We start from the raw sequence: 18,014 nt of genomic DNA, 5'->3' as shown, positions 1-18,014 counted from the left end.
AGAATAACTATTCTAGTTATTTACCTTTTCTGTTTATGTAACTTATATAATCATTTTTCTTTTTTTTTTTTTAAGATTTTATTTATTTATTTGACAGAGAGAGACATAGCGAGAGAGGGAACACAAGCAGGGGGAGTGGGAGAGGGAGAAGCAGGCTTCCCGCTGAGCAGGGAGCCTGATGCGGGGCTCGATCCCAGGACCCTGGGATCATGACCTGAGCCGAAGGCAGACGCTTAACGACTGAGCCACCCAGGTGCCCCATTTTTTTTTTCATTAATGAGCTAGCAAACATGGTATACAGATTCCTTCCAAATTGAAAATTAAAGAACCGTTAAAGGAGAAGGTGTTTAAACCTCGGATTTTTTTTTTTTTAACCAGTCTGAACAAATCTAAAATTTAAGGAATTCTAGAGGGAGAAAATAGAGATTGTTTTTTATTCTGGATATCTTATGGGAGACAGAGTTTAAATAAATTGATTTATTTTTGTGATCTACTTCCTCTCTCACTTTTACAAATGAATAAAGATAAATCTCCAATTTGTTGCTTTTCTTTGCTAGAGATTATTTTTGTTTGAAGCACAATAGTTTATGTTAATACTCGTTATGTTCCTAGTAAAAAGGCAGTGCAAATATTAGTATCCTTTTACAAATGAGGACCTTAAGGCATTCTGAAATCGGATTGGATCATTTGTCTAAGATCTCTCAATTAATAAGTAGGACAAGTGACGTCAGGACATAGTGACATCAGTGCTCTTCTTGGGCATTCTTTGCACTTGTCAGAGGGAGGAAGGACAAGAGGAGGGAAAGAAGGAAGAAGAGGAATGGAAAAGGAAGAGGAGGGGTGGAGGAAAAATGCTGCCTGTGTTGTGTTTATCATCTGCCATTCATAATGTTTAGCACATACATGATTGCTTTAAATCTTCATAAGAACCTTCTGAAATATAGATATCATCCCCATTTCATAGTTGAGGAAACTAAGACTCAGAGAAGGAATAGCCCTCACTTACAGTTCCACAGCTAGTACCGGAGGCACTCCAAAGTCTGTCTTTGCAGCACGGCACAAAACTGATTCCCGTGCTGTTCCTTAGGTCTCTGTATTTTTTTTTTTTTAATGAACATTGCAAAATTCACTTTAAATTTTTATTTCTATAAGAGAAGCAGATTGGGAACACTAAAAAACAAAAACTCTGGCTCTGCACCGTGGTGTGTTGGTAGTATGGACACTTGGGGAAAATGTAAATATGTTTTAGACTAAAGTGAAAGTAGAGAATTAAAAGTTAATATCAAAACTGAAACAAAGCGACATTTTGTGAAACACACATTAATAGCAGTACGTCGGATCAAAGGATGTGATCTCATTTCACAGCAAAACAGGTCCTGCCAGCCCAGGTAATTCAGGAAGCAGAATGGTAATGATTCACAGAAGAGAGCAGGTAGTATACTGTTACAGTACCACGGTAGGAAGTCAGAAGGTCACAAAGCCTGCAAGGTAACTGACACAACTTGAAACTGCTTGGCCCCCTTTAAAAAGAAATAATAAGATGGGAGAGAATGAAGCAAGTTTACCTAACACATCTTTGCAAGGTAAGTACCAACAGTCTCTAAAGTGTTTCCAATCAGAAATTTAAGCAGTTTCTATTACAGAGAGAGAGAGAGAGTGTGTGTGTGTGTGTGTGTGCGCGCGTGAGTGCATGCACGTGCGCCTGCATGTGCCCCAGCCGAGGTTCAAGGTGTGCTTTGAGGGTGAGGAAAGGAGGTGGGGGGTTTTCTTGTTTCAAAAGAAACTAGCTGTCTCTTGGGCTTAAGAACTCAACCAACACAGAAACCCAAATTTGGTGGAGAGTGGGGAAAGCCTTATCTTTACTCTCCAATGTAATGCTGGAGAAATGGTGTGACCAACTTGTAGTGCAGATCTTTTCCAACATTGACAGAATACTGGTTTTTGTTTCTACTTATTGCATTTTTATTTGGCATCAAGTTTTGCCATATTTGGGGTTTACCAGCTAAGTGTCCTTGTATTAATATATTAATATAACCATTTTTTTTTAAGGGTAGAAAACAGGATCTCAGAGGAGAGCGAAGCAGTTGGGGAGAGGGGGTTTATTTTACAGGTCTTACTTAATCAGTCAGATACCTTTGTCCTTTGAAGGGATTGGCTTTGTTGACATTGGCTTGACTAGGCTTCTACGGTTAGGCTTGTTGATAGAAACAATATAAGGTTGCTCACACATTTCACTTTTTTGAGTGAGAAAACTTCCTTTAAAAAAAAAACAAAATTGACATAATGCTTATTTGTTGCTATGATTTCTAGTAGTCTAATATCTTATGAATTATTTGTCACCTTTACAAGAGACATTTTGATCAAGATATTTTTTAATCGACTGCTAATGACATTTTTATTTAATTATGTTCTTGTGATGCTACCACCAAAAAAATCCCCAGACCACCCAGTTTTCTGTTTAGTGCATATAATTGAACATGTAACTACATCTGTGAAATATAATATATATGAGAATAACATTAAGATGATCATAGACATGACAGGTCATAAAGTGTCCATTTTCTAAAGTTAAATTATCTTCCAGAATTCACTAAACCTGCTTAAGAATCCCAGAATCTTATTTTATTTCTGTACATTTCCCAAAAACGTTTTGTTAAATCCTGCATAAAATGCTATTATCAGGGCACCTGGGTGGCTCAGTGGGTTAAGCGTCTGCCTTCGGCTCAGGTCATGATCTCAGGGTCCAGGGATCGAGCCCCACATCGGGCTCCCTGCTTGGTGGGAAGCCTGCTTCTCCCTCTGCCTTTGCTCCTCCCCTCCTGCTTGTGCTCACCCTTTCTCTCTCTCTCACTCTCTCTCAAATAAATAAATAAAATCTTTAAAAAAAAAATAAAATGCTATTATCAAGCACTTTTAAAGATTAATAAAAAGTCATTTAGTGCATTCTATTGAAGAAAAACAAGCTAAAAGACTTATTTAGCTTAATTCTATGAAATTCATTTATATGTGTTTTATGGAGAAAATAATATGTATATAACATATACTTTATTTGTTTCTGTAATGTCTTTCCTTGGAAAAGTATATAGGAATCATTTAGGTTGTTAATATTGTTCATATAATGATGATTTTGTATAAAATATATATAATTATTTGGCAACCACCTGAATAGCCTGTTGTAGACTATGCTGGCACATCACCAGTGTATGTGTTCAGAGGTTATAATAAACTGAGGAATAACCAGGCCTCGTCTCTCTTTGTGTCAGGATCATGGGTAATATTTACTTCTTATTTTAGAGTCCTAGAATGTGTATAGACTTTCTATTTTGTCTACATATATACATGCATATCCACACACATACACTTACATTCAGAATTAATAATTGGTATATAGAAGAAAAAAGCATGAAGTTTTAAACAAGAGCTATAGAGAATAATTTGAATGTTATGGTTTGAGTTAGAAAATCTTGTGCTATATCCATAAACCTTCTGTAGCTGAGGGATGTTGTGAGCTCAGCTCTATCTCAAGGGGTTTTCCCTTGTGAGTTCTGTGAAAACTTTTCAATGAGGACTGTATTTTTCTGTCTGAGTTGAAATGTACCCTTGGTGGGTCTACAAATAGTTCAGATCTATCTTCTTGGAATATTGCAGTGCTTTCATTCCAGTTGTATTTGCCTTAAAATTATTAAGTGAACTTAGTAATCAGGAGAGAGCTAATGATAAGTGAGGGTACTTCAGTTGTCGGCTTTAAACTATTTCTGGATTTTTTTTTAATTATAAAGGAAAGTACCGTGGGAATAATTTGCAGCTTTATGTGTGTGGAGGTAAGATACATGATAAATTTAACATCTTAGAAAACAAATCAGATATCTTCTGGAATCTTCATTTATGGAATGCTCTAACATTATTTTGTTTTCTGTGCAATACCCTGTCCTAAATCTCAGATTGAGTTTAAAAATTATTGAAATAAATGAAAAAGGTATTTTGAAATGTTTAATTTTGCTTTTGACTTAGCAATATTTATAAAAAGATTCTGAAGTTCTCTAAAATAATACTAATTATTATCAGCTCACCTTACAAATAAGCATGCTCTAACAGAAATGACTGTATTCAAATACTTTGTTTTATACATTAAACATATGGATGACTTAAATTTTTTGGTTATGGGGCGCCTGGGTGGCTCAGTTGGTTAAGCGACTGCCTTCGGCTCAGGTCATGATCCTGGAGTCCCTGGATCGAGTCCCGCATCGGGCTCCCTGCTCGGCAGTGAGTCTGTTTCTCCCTCTGACCCTCCTCCCTCTCATGTGCTCTCTCTCATTCTCTCTCTCTCTCTCAAATAAAATAAATAAAAAAAATTTTTTTTGGTTATGAAGATAGTAAGTGTAACAGATTATCATTAGAACTCCATCATGTGCTTTGAATAGTGGTTTTCTAACGCCATGTGTCTAGATTGTGACCATGTCTGGTCACAGCTTAGAGGGCTAGCCGTAGACATTGTCAAAAGAGTGCTATTTCCTGTAGGTTTTATACCCAAGAAGCCGGTTGAGAGTACCCTGGTTAGTGGAGCCTATAGGCTATCAGCAACTATGGTATTGGGAACCTATTTTTTCCCAAATGAAAGTGAAGTTGTTCCAAGGTTATCTTCAGCTACACGGGAACAGATCTCAATTATCTTTTCAAACATAAAAAGCAATCTCTTCCTTTCAGTCCTAGTGACAACTCTACTCATAATAGTCTCAGGATTCATAAAATAGAATTATCTAGGACAGGATAAAGTGCTAGATTTCGTTTTTCTTATTTTTGAAAATATAAATAATATGGCAATAGGAATGGGGGCAAATGCTTTCTGAGCATTGTATTTGCTAAGGAAAGGAAGTGGCATTTCCTTGCACAATCCCTGCAAACTCACATGTACCACTGAGTAGCACCTGCTCAGTCTGTGATAGCAGTGAAAGGCCGTGACTGAAACAACAGGAGGGTGGCAACTTCCTTCCAGGCAAGCAGCTCCCTGGAAAATTCCTTAGGTTAAGGTTTTTCCAGAGGCTACCCTTGGGTGTAAAAGGGCCCCTTACCGGTATTGCCCATCAGGAAGGACATGCATTTTCTATTCCAAGATTCTTAGTAACAGGCAGAGCAGACCCTAGCAGGGATTGTAAGAAAGGAAAAGAAGGTATCGCTATCCAGTTATGTCCCTCATCCACTGAGCTCCTCCTACCTCAGCAACTCAGTCCACATGAGCCTTTCCCATTTTATTTTCCTCCTCTTCTTCCTTGGTCAAAGCATTTCCAAAGCCACCTGCCTCTTTGGAAAGGATATGGTATACAAATTCATCTTGGGAATGATTTCAATAAAAGGTTCTCTGAGTTCAATGCTGAGACAACCTTGAGAGTGGTTTCTTTGAGTCGGGGTCTCCCCTGGACTGCTCAACACACCTTTGTCACTACTCAGGCCGTCTACTTAAAGCTGCTCAGGTGTTTTTGAGTATCTTCTAATTATACCTCCCCTTCCTACTCCAGGTCTTAGTTTTCTAGATCTAGGAAACCCCTTCTCTACAGGCTACAAAAGACTAGAGCTCAGGGGGAAAAATGTCTCAAAGTACAGAAGAGTTGGCTAGACCCTGTGGTATCCAAGGCCAGTTCTAGAGAGCAGTCAGCAGAGAAGAGAGGACTTTTCAACAGCCCACTGAAGGAGAATTTGGCTGTCAGAGTTAGGGGAGAAAAACTCTATAGAATCTTAACATTTTCAAGGTATGAGGGAGCTTAAAAAGCCTCAAGTCCAATATTTTTACTTTGTAGAGTAGCAAACAGATCCTATGAAGGTAAGAAAATTACCCTTGGTTTCTCAGAAGCAGTTGCCAGAACTCAGATCTCCACCTTAGCTGCCCAGAGCCTGTAATTTCATAAAGGAATTTGGTACATTACATTCTGGAGGCATTTAATTTCCTATTTCAAAAGGGAAAATCAGGCTTATGAATGCTTTCAATATTGACACCTTTTAGTTTCTATAGTTATGGCCTGGAAAGGATTGTCCAGTATTCAGTCAGGCTATTATGGGACTGGTCCATCCAGGCTTGGGATTTTTCTTGACTCCATAAAAGTTACACTAACTTTTAAGACGTTTACTTGACCTTCATCACAGCCAAGAGGAGTCAGCTTGAAAGTCCAGACACACATGCATTGAATGCATCATGTTTCTCATGATAAAGCCTTTTTTTTTTTTTAAGAAATTATACTTATTCTGCTGGGCTATGAAAAGAAGAAAAAAATCTAGGCAGGAAGGTGCCTTAGTGTCTGTGCTTCTAAATTGCGGCCCGAGGGCAGCAGTACTGTATATACCCCAACCTGTCATACCGGTTTGGTGTGCATGTTTAGTTTCTGTGGTGGAAAAAGTATCTCTGCATTCATCATCGTAAACCATGCCTGTGAGTGCCTTGAAATCTTTCTAAAGCCCCAAAGAGGACTAACCAGTTTATGACTCTTCCTTCCCAGCCTATAGAACTTTAACAGCATTTTTAAGTAGGAGAAGTGCAAGAAGCTCTTGTTGAATGTATCCATGTTCCAGGAGGAAGGCTTCCACTGGCTCTAATTGATAGGTTGGAACACTTGAAAACCTGAGACATTTTGGAGTTGAAATTTACATATTAAGGGTTTTGGAGTTGGAACTTCCAGAAGTTCTGCTGAAGAGACCTTATTATCTAAGGATAAATTTGAACACATTTGGAGCAAGTAAAGTTGCAGAAAATGTCAAGGCATGAAATCCCAGGTGAGTCTGACCTGAATGGGTTAGGGAAAGGTGCCGTGAAGATGGCTGGGGGATTTTCCCCAGATATCAGACAGAGAATCCCTGGAGTAGGCAATGAGATTAGGAGATAAACTCCGAAATAATGTGTAAGAAATAGTTAATGAAAGCAGCATAACTGAGCTGAGGGCCTCTTTTTCTTGTCTTTCTAAATGGAAATAGGATCTTTACCTTACTAGAAATAAAACAGCAAGCAATGTACTTGAATGGAACATGAGATAAAGGTGGTTAAAAACATGGTACTCACTTAAAACCTGCTGCTGGGGGAGAGACCAATTCTCAAACACTTTGAAATTTAGAGTTTGTTCATAGACTTTTGAGTTTCTGAAAACCACAGTTTAATCCCCTTTGATTTAAATGATATTTTACAGCACCGAAATTGTTTTAAAGGGAAACATTTTAAGTTTCAATTAAAGTCACTATAAAATCTTGAAAAGAAGGTGATACATACCTACAAGACGACTTGATTGTTAAACATTATTATTAATAATGCAATTAAAATTTTTCCATACATTTAAAAGGTTGGATCTGTCTTTGCATCTGTTTCCTTTCCTTAAAGAAATAAAACAAAGAGTACAAGTAATGATCTGATGATTGTACATGTATAAACACCTTATAATTATTATATTGTATGCCTATTCTCTAGTTTTGGAAAGAGTTTAAACAAATTAGCTAATTGAGTAGGACAGCAAGCCAACCTTTTTTTTTTTTTTTTTGTATCACAGTTTTTGGGGGGAGGATTAACCAAGCACATACTTATTATTGTAAGGCATGATACTTGCTACCTAAGTGAAGGAAAAAACGGGTGACTGACAAGATTGCAAAGAAAGTGTGATTAGGATGAAAACCTTAAGAGGGTATTGAGCTTCAGTTTGATCCTTGAGCTTCTTATCTCTCCTCAGGAAAAGTATGTGTAAATAGTTTTATTTGCCAGGGCTAATTTTGTTGCTTTGTTGATAGATCTTTAACCATCTCCATAACTGAACACTTTGGGAGGTGCATTCAGAAATGCCTTTATAATTAATTGACATGCAATTAACCTGTTCTCTTTACCCCTGGTCACTGTAATGCAAGATGTGTATTGTATACAAAAAAAAAAAAAAGTGACTTAGAGGATAGTACAAAATCCTATCTACTAAAAAAGCCCCAAAGAGGAGTATTTTGAAAAGTAAACTACTGATCTTAATGCAAGTCATATAAACATGCAAAAGTTGTGCATATACACCTGTTAAGCAACACAGTCAACTTTGCTGTGTGACTTCAGACCTTGGTAAATGATTCATTTTTGAGAACTGACTGAACTCTTGAAACCATTCCATCTCTGTGATTCTTTTGTCTTCTCAAAAATAAGTCCCCCCCCCCTTTTTTTTAGATTTTATTTATTTGAGAGAGAGAGAGAGAAGGAGCCGAGTAGGGTGGGCAGAGGGAGAAGCAGACTCCCTGCCAAGCAGGGAGCCCAATGTGGGACTTGATCATGACCTAAGCCAAAGGCAGATGCTTAACCAACTGAGCCACCCAGGTGCCCCCAAAATAAGTTCCTTTGAAAACGAGATGTGAGAAGCAGAGAGAGATGAAGGGTCACTATGCTTTATTTTCCTCTTTGTTTATGGACATTTAATGCAATCACAGACAAGTCCTATCTTCCCTTAAACTACTAATAAATCTTAAAAAAAATTCTTCATCACATCAACATTTTTTGGTGGTCAATTTCAGAGGTGGAAAAATATGCGTTGCCACAAAAAGGGGAAGTTGCTTCTTGCCAATTCTTGGTATTGTTGTAACCACAGACAATATCTAAGAATTTATAGGGAAAGCTAGGAATTTATGGAGAGTTTCGTAGAGGAGAAATGATGTAAACTGGCTCTGGAAGGTTTGGGAAAGTAGATAAGTGGCCAGAAAGAAGAAAGTCTTCCCTGGCAAAATAAACAGTAGAGACAAGGCATAGAAATTCTATCTATCCATTTATTTGCATGCTTTATTCTCCTCTTATTGAAAAACAAAAGGATTTTCCCAAAATTAATACTTTGAAACAGAGTATAAATAAGTAAACATAATAAAAAAATAGGTTAAAATAACAGTTAAAATGTTGTATATAAAATATGCACCAGAACATTCTAAACACCTACCAAACAGGTCACAAATTTGTTTTCAAGCTTCCTAGCAGGCAAAAGAAAATAAGAAATTGGTTTTAAGATTTATGCTGTTCAAATGATATAAAAAATGTTTCAGTTATTCAAGGGATGCATAGAGATGGTGACAGAAATCAGAATAATTTCTATAGATGGCAGGGTCAGCCCTACCTAGGCTATTTCTCAGTATTAGGCAATACTGAGAAATAAAGCTAAGAGTTACAGAGCCAAAGAAAATGGTATTATTTAACTCATCTTGGAATCTTGCGATGGATGATTCTCTTTTGAGCTCCTTAAGCTGTTCCACTACCCTATCAGACATTTGTCAGAAAAAATTTATACAGAAAATATTTCAAACATGTAATAAAAATCTGAAAATGAAAAGAAAGGAAAAGAAAACAAAAGAATAATTAAGAAATAGACTTCATATCTGTTTACATGATTAAAATATTAACATTAAAATTTCAGAATATAAAAACTGCTCATTTTGGAAATTAGGCTGCTATAGATATTTTATAAGCATATGGTATTACTCAAGTGTCTCTCCTGAAGTTTTTACTGGATTTTATATAGATGTTTTATGTTTATTTTGGTTAACTGTAGGGTTCTGTACATTCACTTGGCAGATTTGGTTGGGGGTTGGGGAGTAGGTGTGCAGGGACAGAGAATAAGAATAGAGAAGAGCACATTGGTATTGATAATATGTATGCTGCATTATAAATCTTCTTTAGAAATTTTAGGACTTCAGGTGCACTAGGTAATGATATTACCTTAAGTTTCTATTTTTGATATGGATAAATAGGAATTTGGGTGAAAAAAAGAAAATAATAATAATGGTTTTATTCTTAAGCCTGAGTTCTCATCAGTTTCAGGTTCATAGTTCATATTCTTTTCAGTTTGCCATTTGCCTTCTGTGGATTTCTTTTAGACATTATATTTCTTCTTGATTAGAAAACTTATAATATTTATATTTCTAGGAATTAGTAATTACCAAATTATATTTATCGAAATACTTTTATGTGACTTGATAACATCATCCACAATAATATTGGTACTTAGTTAATAAAATGTTCTGGAAAGGTAGTCTTCACATGAAATTTGCATTTACTTATGTTGGTTCGATAGTAAATAATTTGTCTTTATAATTACATACGTATAAAGGGGAAAGAACTAGAATTTATTGGGAACTAAGTCAAAGCAGAAATTCACTAAGCTTATTTGAATCTCACACTTTTGGCCTTTCTTTCACCAACAAACACACCAAACTGAGATCTCCAACACCCTCCTGCCTATGGTTTCTTTTTGTCATTCAGTTGTCAGATCAAATATCATCTCAGTGATACCTTCTCTAGTCTTTCAAACTAGAGCAGCTATTCTATCTTAATATCTGAGTTTAATTCTTTTAATGGCTCACTATGAGCCATTTTTGGGGGGTATTTTTGTGTATTGCCTATATCCTGGCAATAAAATGTTGTGTGTCTGAGATGAAAAGACCATGGCTGACTTGTTTATTTCTGTATTTCTAGTGCCTAGAACCACACTAACATAGTATATTTTCAATAAGTTTAATATGCTCAGAAAAACAAACATAAAATTCCTACTATTATTCCTCTTTGTCTATGCAATTTACATTTATTCTAACATGAAAATTAGTTGAGCATAAAGTAGCAGTCACTTAATATGGTAAATATAAAATGAAATAAAACAAGAAGTCTTAACTAAAAAAAAAAAGCCGAATAAAAAGTCTTAAAATGGAAAGAAACATTTTTCTAGAAGAATAATATTTGACATCGAGACTATTCTAGGAGATTGGAAGCAGTGTGTTGTCATTTAAAATTAGAGAATTTGTTCCTTCTTATTTCCTCTAGTTCTGTAACTTTGGTTGGGGTTAGCTAGATGAGCTCTCAAAGAGTTTAAGTTGTGCTGATAGAGGAAAACGTGTCTTAAGTGTATACTGTGTGCCAAGAGTGTTCCAAGTGTTCAATATATTTAAGTTTCACAACCACCCAATGAGAAATATAGACTCAAATGCAAATAATTATATGACTGTGAAAGCTGCTTTCCTCAATTTCAAATTCATCTTCACTATTGCCCCTCATCACATAGTAATGGAAAACTTAGTTCATGTAATAATGGTGGGACTTGACAAAATTCAAATAAAATAGGTTGGAGTGATACTTGAGGTTAAATTGGTGTTCACTTGTATTGAGTGCAACAGAAGGAAGAGCTTGTGAAAACTAGGTTTCTGGCTTAGGTGACTGAGAAAATAGTCCTGTTAGCTGATTTAGGGGATGCAGGATGGGGAACAGTTTAGGAAGAGAAATAGGAGAGTGTTTTAAAGAAAATGATTTTAAGCTATAAGTGTTATATAGTGATGAAAATTTCCTTACTTAAATTGCAAAAAGGATGCTAGGCCTTGGGAGAGAGTACTAGGATGGAATTAAAGAGTTGGAAATTACTGAAACTGAAGTCCTACATGCCACTGTGAGTGGGTGAGAGTATACAAAGATAGAGGTTAAAGGAAGGCAGGAAGACTGGTGATCGAAAACACTAACATCTGAAATGTGAGCAGAAATGAAAGAAATGGAGATGGGGTGATGGGAAAAAGACGATACAGATGACAGCGTTTGCAGGGCAGTGCAGAGTGGGGATTTCTCTAGAACAGAGTGAAAAAGATCAAACGTCAGAATAGTCAAATAGGTAGGATCTGGTGATTCAAAAACAGCATTAAGGTAGAGCATGAGGAAGAAACCATTTGAGAATTATCAAGAATGAAATGGAAGGCAAAGACAAAGTTGTAAAGTCAGGCTGGGGGAGCTGTTCAATGATTGTGCCACGAGAAACGGCCATAGCTGGAGAGTGGGAGACAGAAGAGTGAATGAAGGTGGTTCCATCACCACAGTGCTATGAGTAGATATAATTTTCACTTTTCACAAATGAGGAAGCAGTGTCAGAGGAGAAGGTGAAGGGTGTGTCTGATGAAGATGAGGACTTGGTCTCATTAGAGTAACTTTATTTTTTTCTTTTTTTTTTGGTTAAAGATTTTATTTATTTGAGAGAGAAAGCTAGAGACAGAGTAAGAGTGGAGTGGGAGGGAGAGGGAGCAGAGGGAGAGGGAAAAGCGACTCCCTGCTGAGCCGGGAGCCTGATCATGTGGGGCTCAATCCCAGTACTCTGAGATCATGACCTGAGCCACCCAGGTATCCCTATTTATTTATTTTTCTTTATCATTAGAGTAGCTTTAAAGAGCAAGAGGGCAACTTTCTATAAGAAAGAATAGGAAGAGTGAATATAATGACAGATTCCCTGAGTTATAGAGCAGAGTGGGTGATGGAGCTTATACCAAATGGACTGCATCTTTGCAGTTAAGGACGAGTTCATCCAGCCAAGAGTTAGGGTGGGGCTGCATGTGGGGTGTTGATTCCATGAAAGAAAAAATTAAAGGTTTGGCCTGAAGGAGCCTCAGAGAAGTTAGGAGATAGTGCCAGTGCATATGGGAAAGAAATAGGAAAAAAGAAGATGCTGGTCAATTATTAAGCCAGTTTTCATGGAGACGAGAGTGTGTGTGTGTGTGTTACTAGCTTGTATGTGGAGTTAGAGATTGTTATTCTGGAAGATTTGCACTTTAACATGTAGCACCACCCACTAAGTCTACTCCAGCTAGTTATCTTCAGAGCGCATGCCCCTGGACTATAGCGGGAGCACATTTTTTTTAATAAAATCATCCAATTTTTGAAAAATAATGGAACACCCGGTTTCACTGCCAATAAGCTTTTATAGTGCTATCTTCTCATCTATGTAACATTTTAAAAGTGCCCATATATAACATTGGCCATATAGCATAAATATGACAGACCTATGAGACTTTGGGATGATAGAAACTCACTTCTATTTGGCTCTGTTTGAAGAAATCAAAATAAGGTTGGATCATTTTTAATCTGCTCAAAACTTTGAGACCCTTGGATAGTGATTCATAATAGAGCTTGTATGGTTATGTTATTTTCATTGATAATAATTAAAAGGGCAAGTAATAAAATTGGACATTTAGTTAATACCAGTGAGAGACAAAGCTACGATTTAAATCTAGTATATATCTGACTTCATTGTTCCTTAATCACTACATTTCCCAGGTGTACCATTTGAAAAGAGCTACCTTTAAAACAACAACAAAAACAAGCAAAAACAAAAACACAGGACTGCCCAAAGAGTGTTTCAAATAGTTGCCATTTATATCCATATACAAAAATTAGTGACTGTTAGTTTTTCTTACTTGAAAGAATATTTTATTCCCAGTCCATTCTATAGTGGATATATCTGCTTTTCTCTAGATACTGTATTTTACACAAACTCACTTAACCTCATATATACAAATAGTGTTTCCTGTTTGGGTACATCCTGATTCCTCTTGTCCTACCTACCCACACATCCTTATGATATTTTCATCATACCTCCATCCCTGGGACTTTTATGGAAGATGATAAAGCTCTGAAGAAGTAGTTTGAAATAAATGGGTTCTACTAAGTTCAAGAATGTTTTGACCATTAACCTTTAGTTTGAAGTTTTAGGTGACCACAAACTGGTATAAAGGAATATAGATTTACCGCTACAAAATACACTTTAAAAAGGTTTTTAAACAATTGATGCTTTGCTGATGTAATGGATATTTCCTCTTCAGTGTTTTTAATTTAACAAATTACATGTAAAAGCCATAAACTCCTCTATATTATCCATAAACATAATAAAAAATGTTACACCACATAACTTTGACTTAGTCAATAATTCTAGGCTTAGCCTTAGGGTTTAAAGAGAAAATTATTCCTGTTACACATTTTAATTATGCTATAAACTTTGGGAAATAGCTATTGATCTTCAGCATCTGACATCAGAAAGTTGTTTCTTTCTTGTTCTGTAGCCAGTGAAAGTATGACATACAGACTCAAAGTGAAGAATTTCAGAGGAATCAAAGATAGTACATGCACAATAAAAGATGTTTTTGGTTGCATTTGTTACTTAAATGTTAGGAGATGTAAAGATCATCTCCTCTAAACAACTTTCTGCTGAAATTAGGATCACACATTTGAGTTAAGAAATAATCTTACCTTATTTTAAGAAAAAGTTATTCTCTAATGATACTCTTGATTATCTCTAATATTTTAATACAGAAATAGGAGGACTTAATCAAGAACTTTAAAAATATATATATGTTTAAGGTGTTCCACACATATAGAGTGATGAATGTTGCAATTATCATTTTAGAAGTAATTGTTTCATAATTTTTCATCTTTGAGTTGGTAAAATGAGTAAAGACCTCCATTCTGTTAAAATTAAATAGATGTCTAACATCAATGATGATGATGATGAAGAGAATTCTTACTGTATGTTGAACTTTTACTAGGGGATGGGCATTGCTTTGGACACTTTAAATGGCCAGATTTAAGCCTCACATCCACCGTGTGAGAATTGGTCTCAGTTTCTCTATTTTACAGAAGGCTCAGAGGGATTATGAAACTTGTAGCAGTATATAGGAACTAAGTGGTAGAGTTGGGACTCAAACCTAGGTCTGTAGGACTCCTGTAATGATGGTCTTGATTAGATATGGGCTTCTTGTCATTTTCAGCAAGTTGGAAATTCTTTCAAATTTAGAGCATTTAATGTAAGTATATTTGTATTTAAATTTGGACATACCAAATTTATTCAATTGTTCAGTCAACAAATATTTATTGACATATGATTATGCACCAGACTTATTATTAGGAACTATTGAAGCTACATTCAATGAGTCATGGACGCAGCAACTCATAGCCTACTGTGTGTGTGTGTATCACTATATAGGTATATCGATAGATGTATATCTATCTTATATAGATGTATATCTTGCTTATGGAGCTTCAGAACTCTCTGATAACATTCTAGAATTATTCTGTCTTGAACTTTGGAATCTAATTAAAGGTATGGTCACTTGACTTGGATACTGTAATGCCTTGTGTCGTCAGTTTGGAGACCTCAGTATTAACACCAGCCATTAAAGATGCTATTTTGAGAGCATCAGCAGGGAGTCTATATTGACTTTTCTTGCCACAGGGCACCCCCACCTTCTCACAGTGGGAACTAATGTGTAGTAATCTACTGCCATTTCTTTCCTACCCTTTTCTTACTAACCCACAATGTAATTAAATCCCTTGGTTAAAGAATCTGTTAAGCATTCCATGTACATAATGCCCTTAACAGTGGCTCTGGATGCAATGGTTTGCACAAATCAATTAAATTTAGCTTTATATTAGAAAACCCCTAAAACTCAAAATACAATTTTTGAAATATAGAAGTCTATTTCTTTATAAAGAAAAGTGTAATTGTCTCTGAACTATGCTTTAATTCAGAGGCCGCTATCTAGCTTTCACTGAAACTTTTGCACATATGGGGGTATAATCTTGTAGGGATAAGTCATAGGCAGTTAATTGTTAGACATGTCAGGTGTAAGCAAAATTTTCAAACCCAATTATTTATTTTTTAAATTTTGAGAGAGAGGGAGAGTGTGAGCAAAGGGAGGGGCAGAGGGAGAGAGAGGATCTCAAGCAGATTACACCCTGAGCATGGAGCCAGACATGGGGCTTGATCTCACAACTGTGAGATCATGACCTAAGCCAATATCAAGAGTCGGATGCTTAACTGACTGAGCTACCCAGGCGCCCGTCAAACCCAAATTTATTTTTTGTTTTAATCTTCAGCATTGAAGAAAAGCCAATGATGGTATAGATTGTCTCTCAAATGCATTATAACTTTCTTGAAGGTTATACATTGAGAATTATGTGAAATAAAGTGCCTTAGCCAGTTTAGTGCCTCTGAACAAACATTAGTCATGGGATTAGGTACTTTAAAGTTTATGTTAGTAAAAGGAGATATAGGAAGGCTACCATATGCAAAGTACCAATCCTGGGGATGTTATTTAAGTTACCTGATTTTATTCCCACAATAGTATCTAAAACAATTATTAAATTACCATATGTGCACAAGTCTTCATGCCTGTAAGAAAATAATTGGAGAGAGAGAAGTTTAAGCAGAGAGGTGATATTTGATTCCTTCTTAAATGAAGAGTTCCCCGGTCAAATAAATGGACATTTTACTTCAGGGATAAGAAACCATTTGTACAAAGGCACTGTGGAATGACTAGTGTCTTTGAAAAATTTCAATTATTAGTTCCTATTATGCATCCAGTAAACATCAGCTACTGGAGTGCTGACTTTGTTTTTCTGGACTGGTGTAAAACATTTTTATAATCCACGGCTTAGAGTTGAGTTTTAAGGCTAGCTGACTTTTAAACAGAGTGGATTGTTGTATACTGTTTTTACTTCATCTCAGAACATGTGCGCCTCTATAATCTCGGCTTTGTGCCCAATCATCAGATAGCCTGTGAGCCCATGAGCCCATGTCAAAGATGTTAACCACAGTTTAGGTGAACTGCTTTTGTGGCAAGCACCAGATTTTCTTTACAATTTTGCTCTTATACGAGAACAGAATATCAATGCCTCTTGACTCCAGTCTCCCCTACTGGTCCTTAATGTGCCAAGTTAAAATACTTACATAGTGGACAAGAAGGCAGCATGGGGATTTCCTGGCCCTCTTTCCTGCCAAATTGACAGGTTGCATTGCAGCAGGTGCACAGCAAAGTGATTAAGAATGTATAGGTTGACAAAACATGTGTGATATGACTGCAGGCAGTTTATGTGAATGACATGTCATGGCAAATATTGGCCTCAAGAGATTACACCTAGGGTTCTGGGGTATAAGGACAATCTACATGCATATAAAAGCATCATTGAGTTGGTGAGTACTCAAGAAAAAGTAACTTTGGTAGTCTGCATCAACGAAGTACATTGCAATTCAAGGTATATTTTTTGCTACTTAAATATTTTACAAATGTCCTATTTATATGAGGCAATGCAATAAGCATCTGTCTTGGGAGATGTGATTTTTTGACTGCTGAACAACTCATTCAGCTGCCAGGAGGACAGAGAGCCTGGTTTGTTAAAATTCATGATTGGAAAAAACAAAAAACAAAAACAAAAACAAATCCAATGTCGTCCAATTCATTTTAAGAACACATTGAGCCCTTGGTGTCAGCCTCACTTCTTCTAGGATGGCTGACATTTTACGTGGAACAAAATAAACTTAATATAAGTGTTGTTGCCTTGCTCATTAATTTTCAGAAATATTCAGAAATCAGGAGTAAAAAAGTAGATTTTGATGACAAAATAATCATTCACTGTGTATGTGTGCACAAACATTTGCATAGAAATTTTCACAGAGATATACCGACTTCTCAAAATCTTTCTGTGGACCATCAGTTGAGAGACCCCAGGTTAAGGAAATAGATTTCATCAAAGGAATTCATAATCCAGATGGCATTAAGATGATTTCTAAAGTCTTTTCTCTATCAAAAATTGTGTGATTCACTGGATGTCCTAATACATTCATGTTAAGACTTAATTAGCTTTTCCCCAGAGAAGCAAAAATATATATCCTAAGGAAAAAAATTTTGTGTCCCTTAACTGTGAGTAAAATAACTATAATTTGCAGTATAAAAATGTAATGCAAAGAATTTTCTGCACTTTTTGATCAGCACTTAAAAGCAATCTCAAAATAAAGTAACATATTGCCAGTGTGGATTAAGGTAGAGTGTTGCCTGTTTTTTATTTTATATGGACCATTAAAACTAATGTAAAAGTGCTATCTATAGATATAAATGCTTAGGAGAAATAAAAATACTTTATAGTGCTTATATTAATATTTTAATGTTTGACTTTTGGTTTCTAGTCCACTTACAAGTGGATTAAAGGGAAATCCTGTGATCTTTTGGAAAAAATAAAATGTTATATTTTGAGGCTTATATAAAAATCCAGTATTTCAACCAGATTTATTTCTATCACGTGTTGTAATATATACTATATATTCATTTTAATATAATCAGATATTAATGGCACACATAATCTTAGACTTCAGTAGTATGATACATTTTACACAAAAGTGTAAGAATCTCCTCTCTTCATCATGGTATGTGCAGAGGTAGGGAAGGATACTGAATAGGGTTTGAGT

The 18,014-nt window shown here is 36.0% G+C and overlaps 1 protein-coding gene across 1 annotated transcript in view; it reads left to right on the top strand.

Annotated features, from left to right (window-relative positions):
* Nucleotides 1-1,462: 1,462 nt before the first annotated feature.
* Nucleotides 1,463-18,014, top strand: part of NAALADL2 (N-acetylated alpha-linked acidic dipeptidase like 2) — a 911,251-nt gene continuing 894,699 nt past the window's right edge. Inside the window, exon 1 of the mRNA XM_021702572.1 lies at nt 1,463-1,583. Within this exon, the coding sequence (XP_021558247.1) occupies nt 1,541-1,583 (43 nt within the window). The 5' untranslated portion in view covers nt 1,463-1,540. The remainder of the gene's footprint in view (nt 1,584-18,014) is intronic.

Source organism: Neomonachus schauinslandi, chromosome 1 (assembly GCF_002201575.2).
Source record: "Neomonachus schauinslandi chromosome 1, ASM220157v2, whole genome shotgun sequence".
Taxonomy (NCBI): Eukaryota; Metazoa; Chordata; class Mammalia; order Carnivora; family Phocidae; genus Neomonachus; species Neomonachus schauinslandi.
This window is presented reverse-complemented; position numbering and strand designations above follow the sequence as displayed.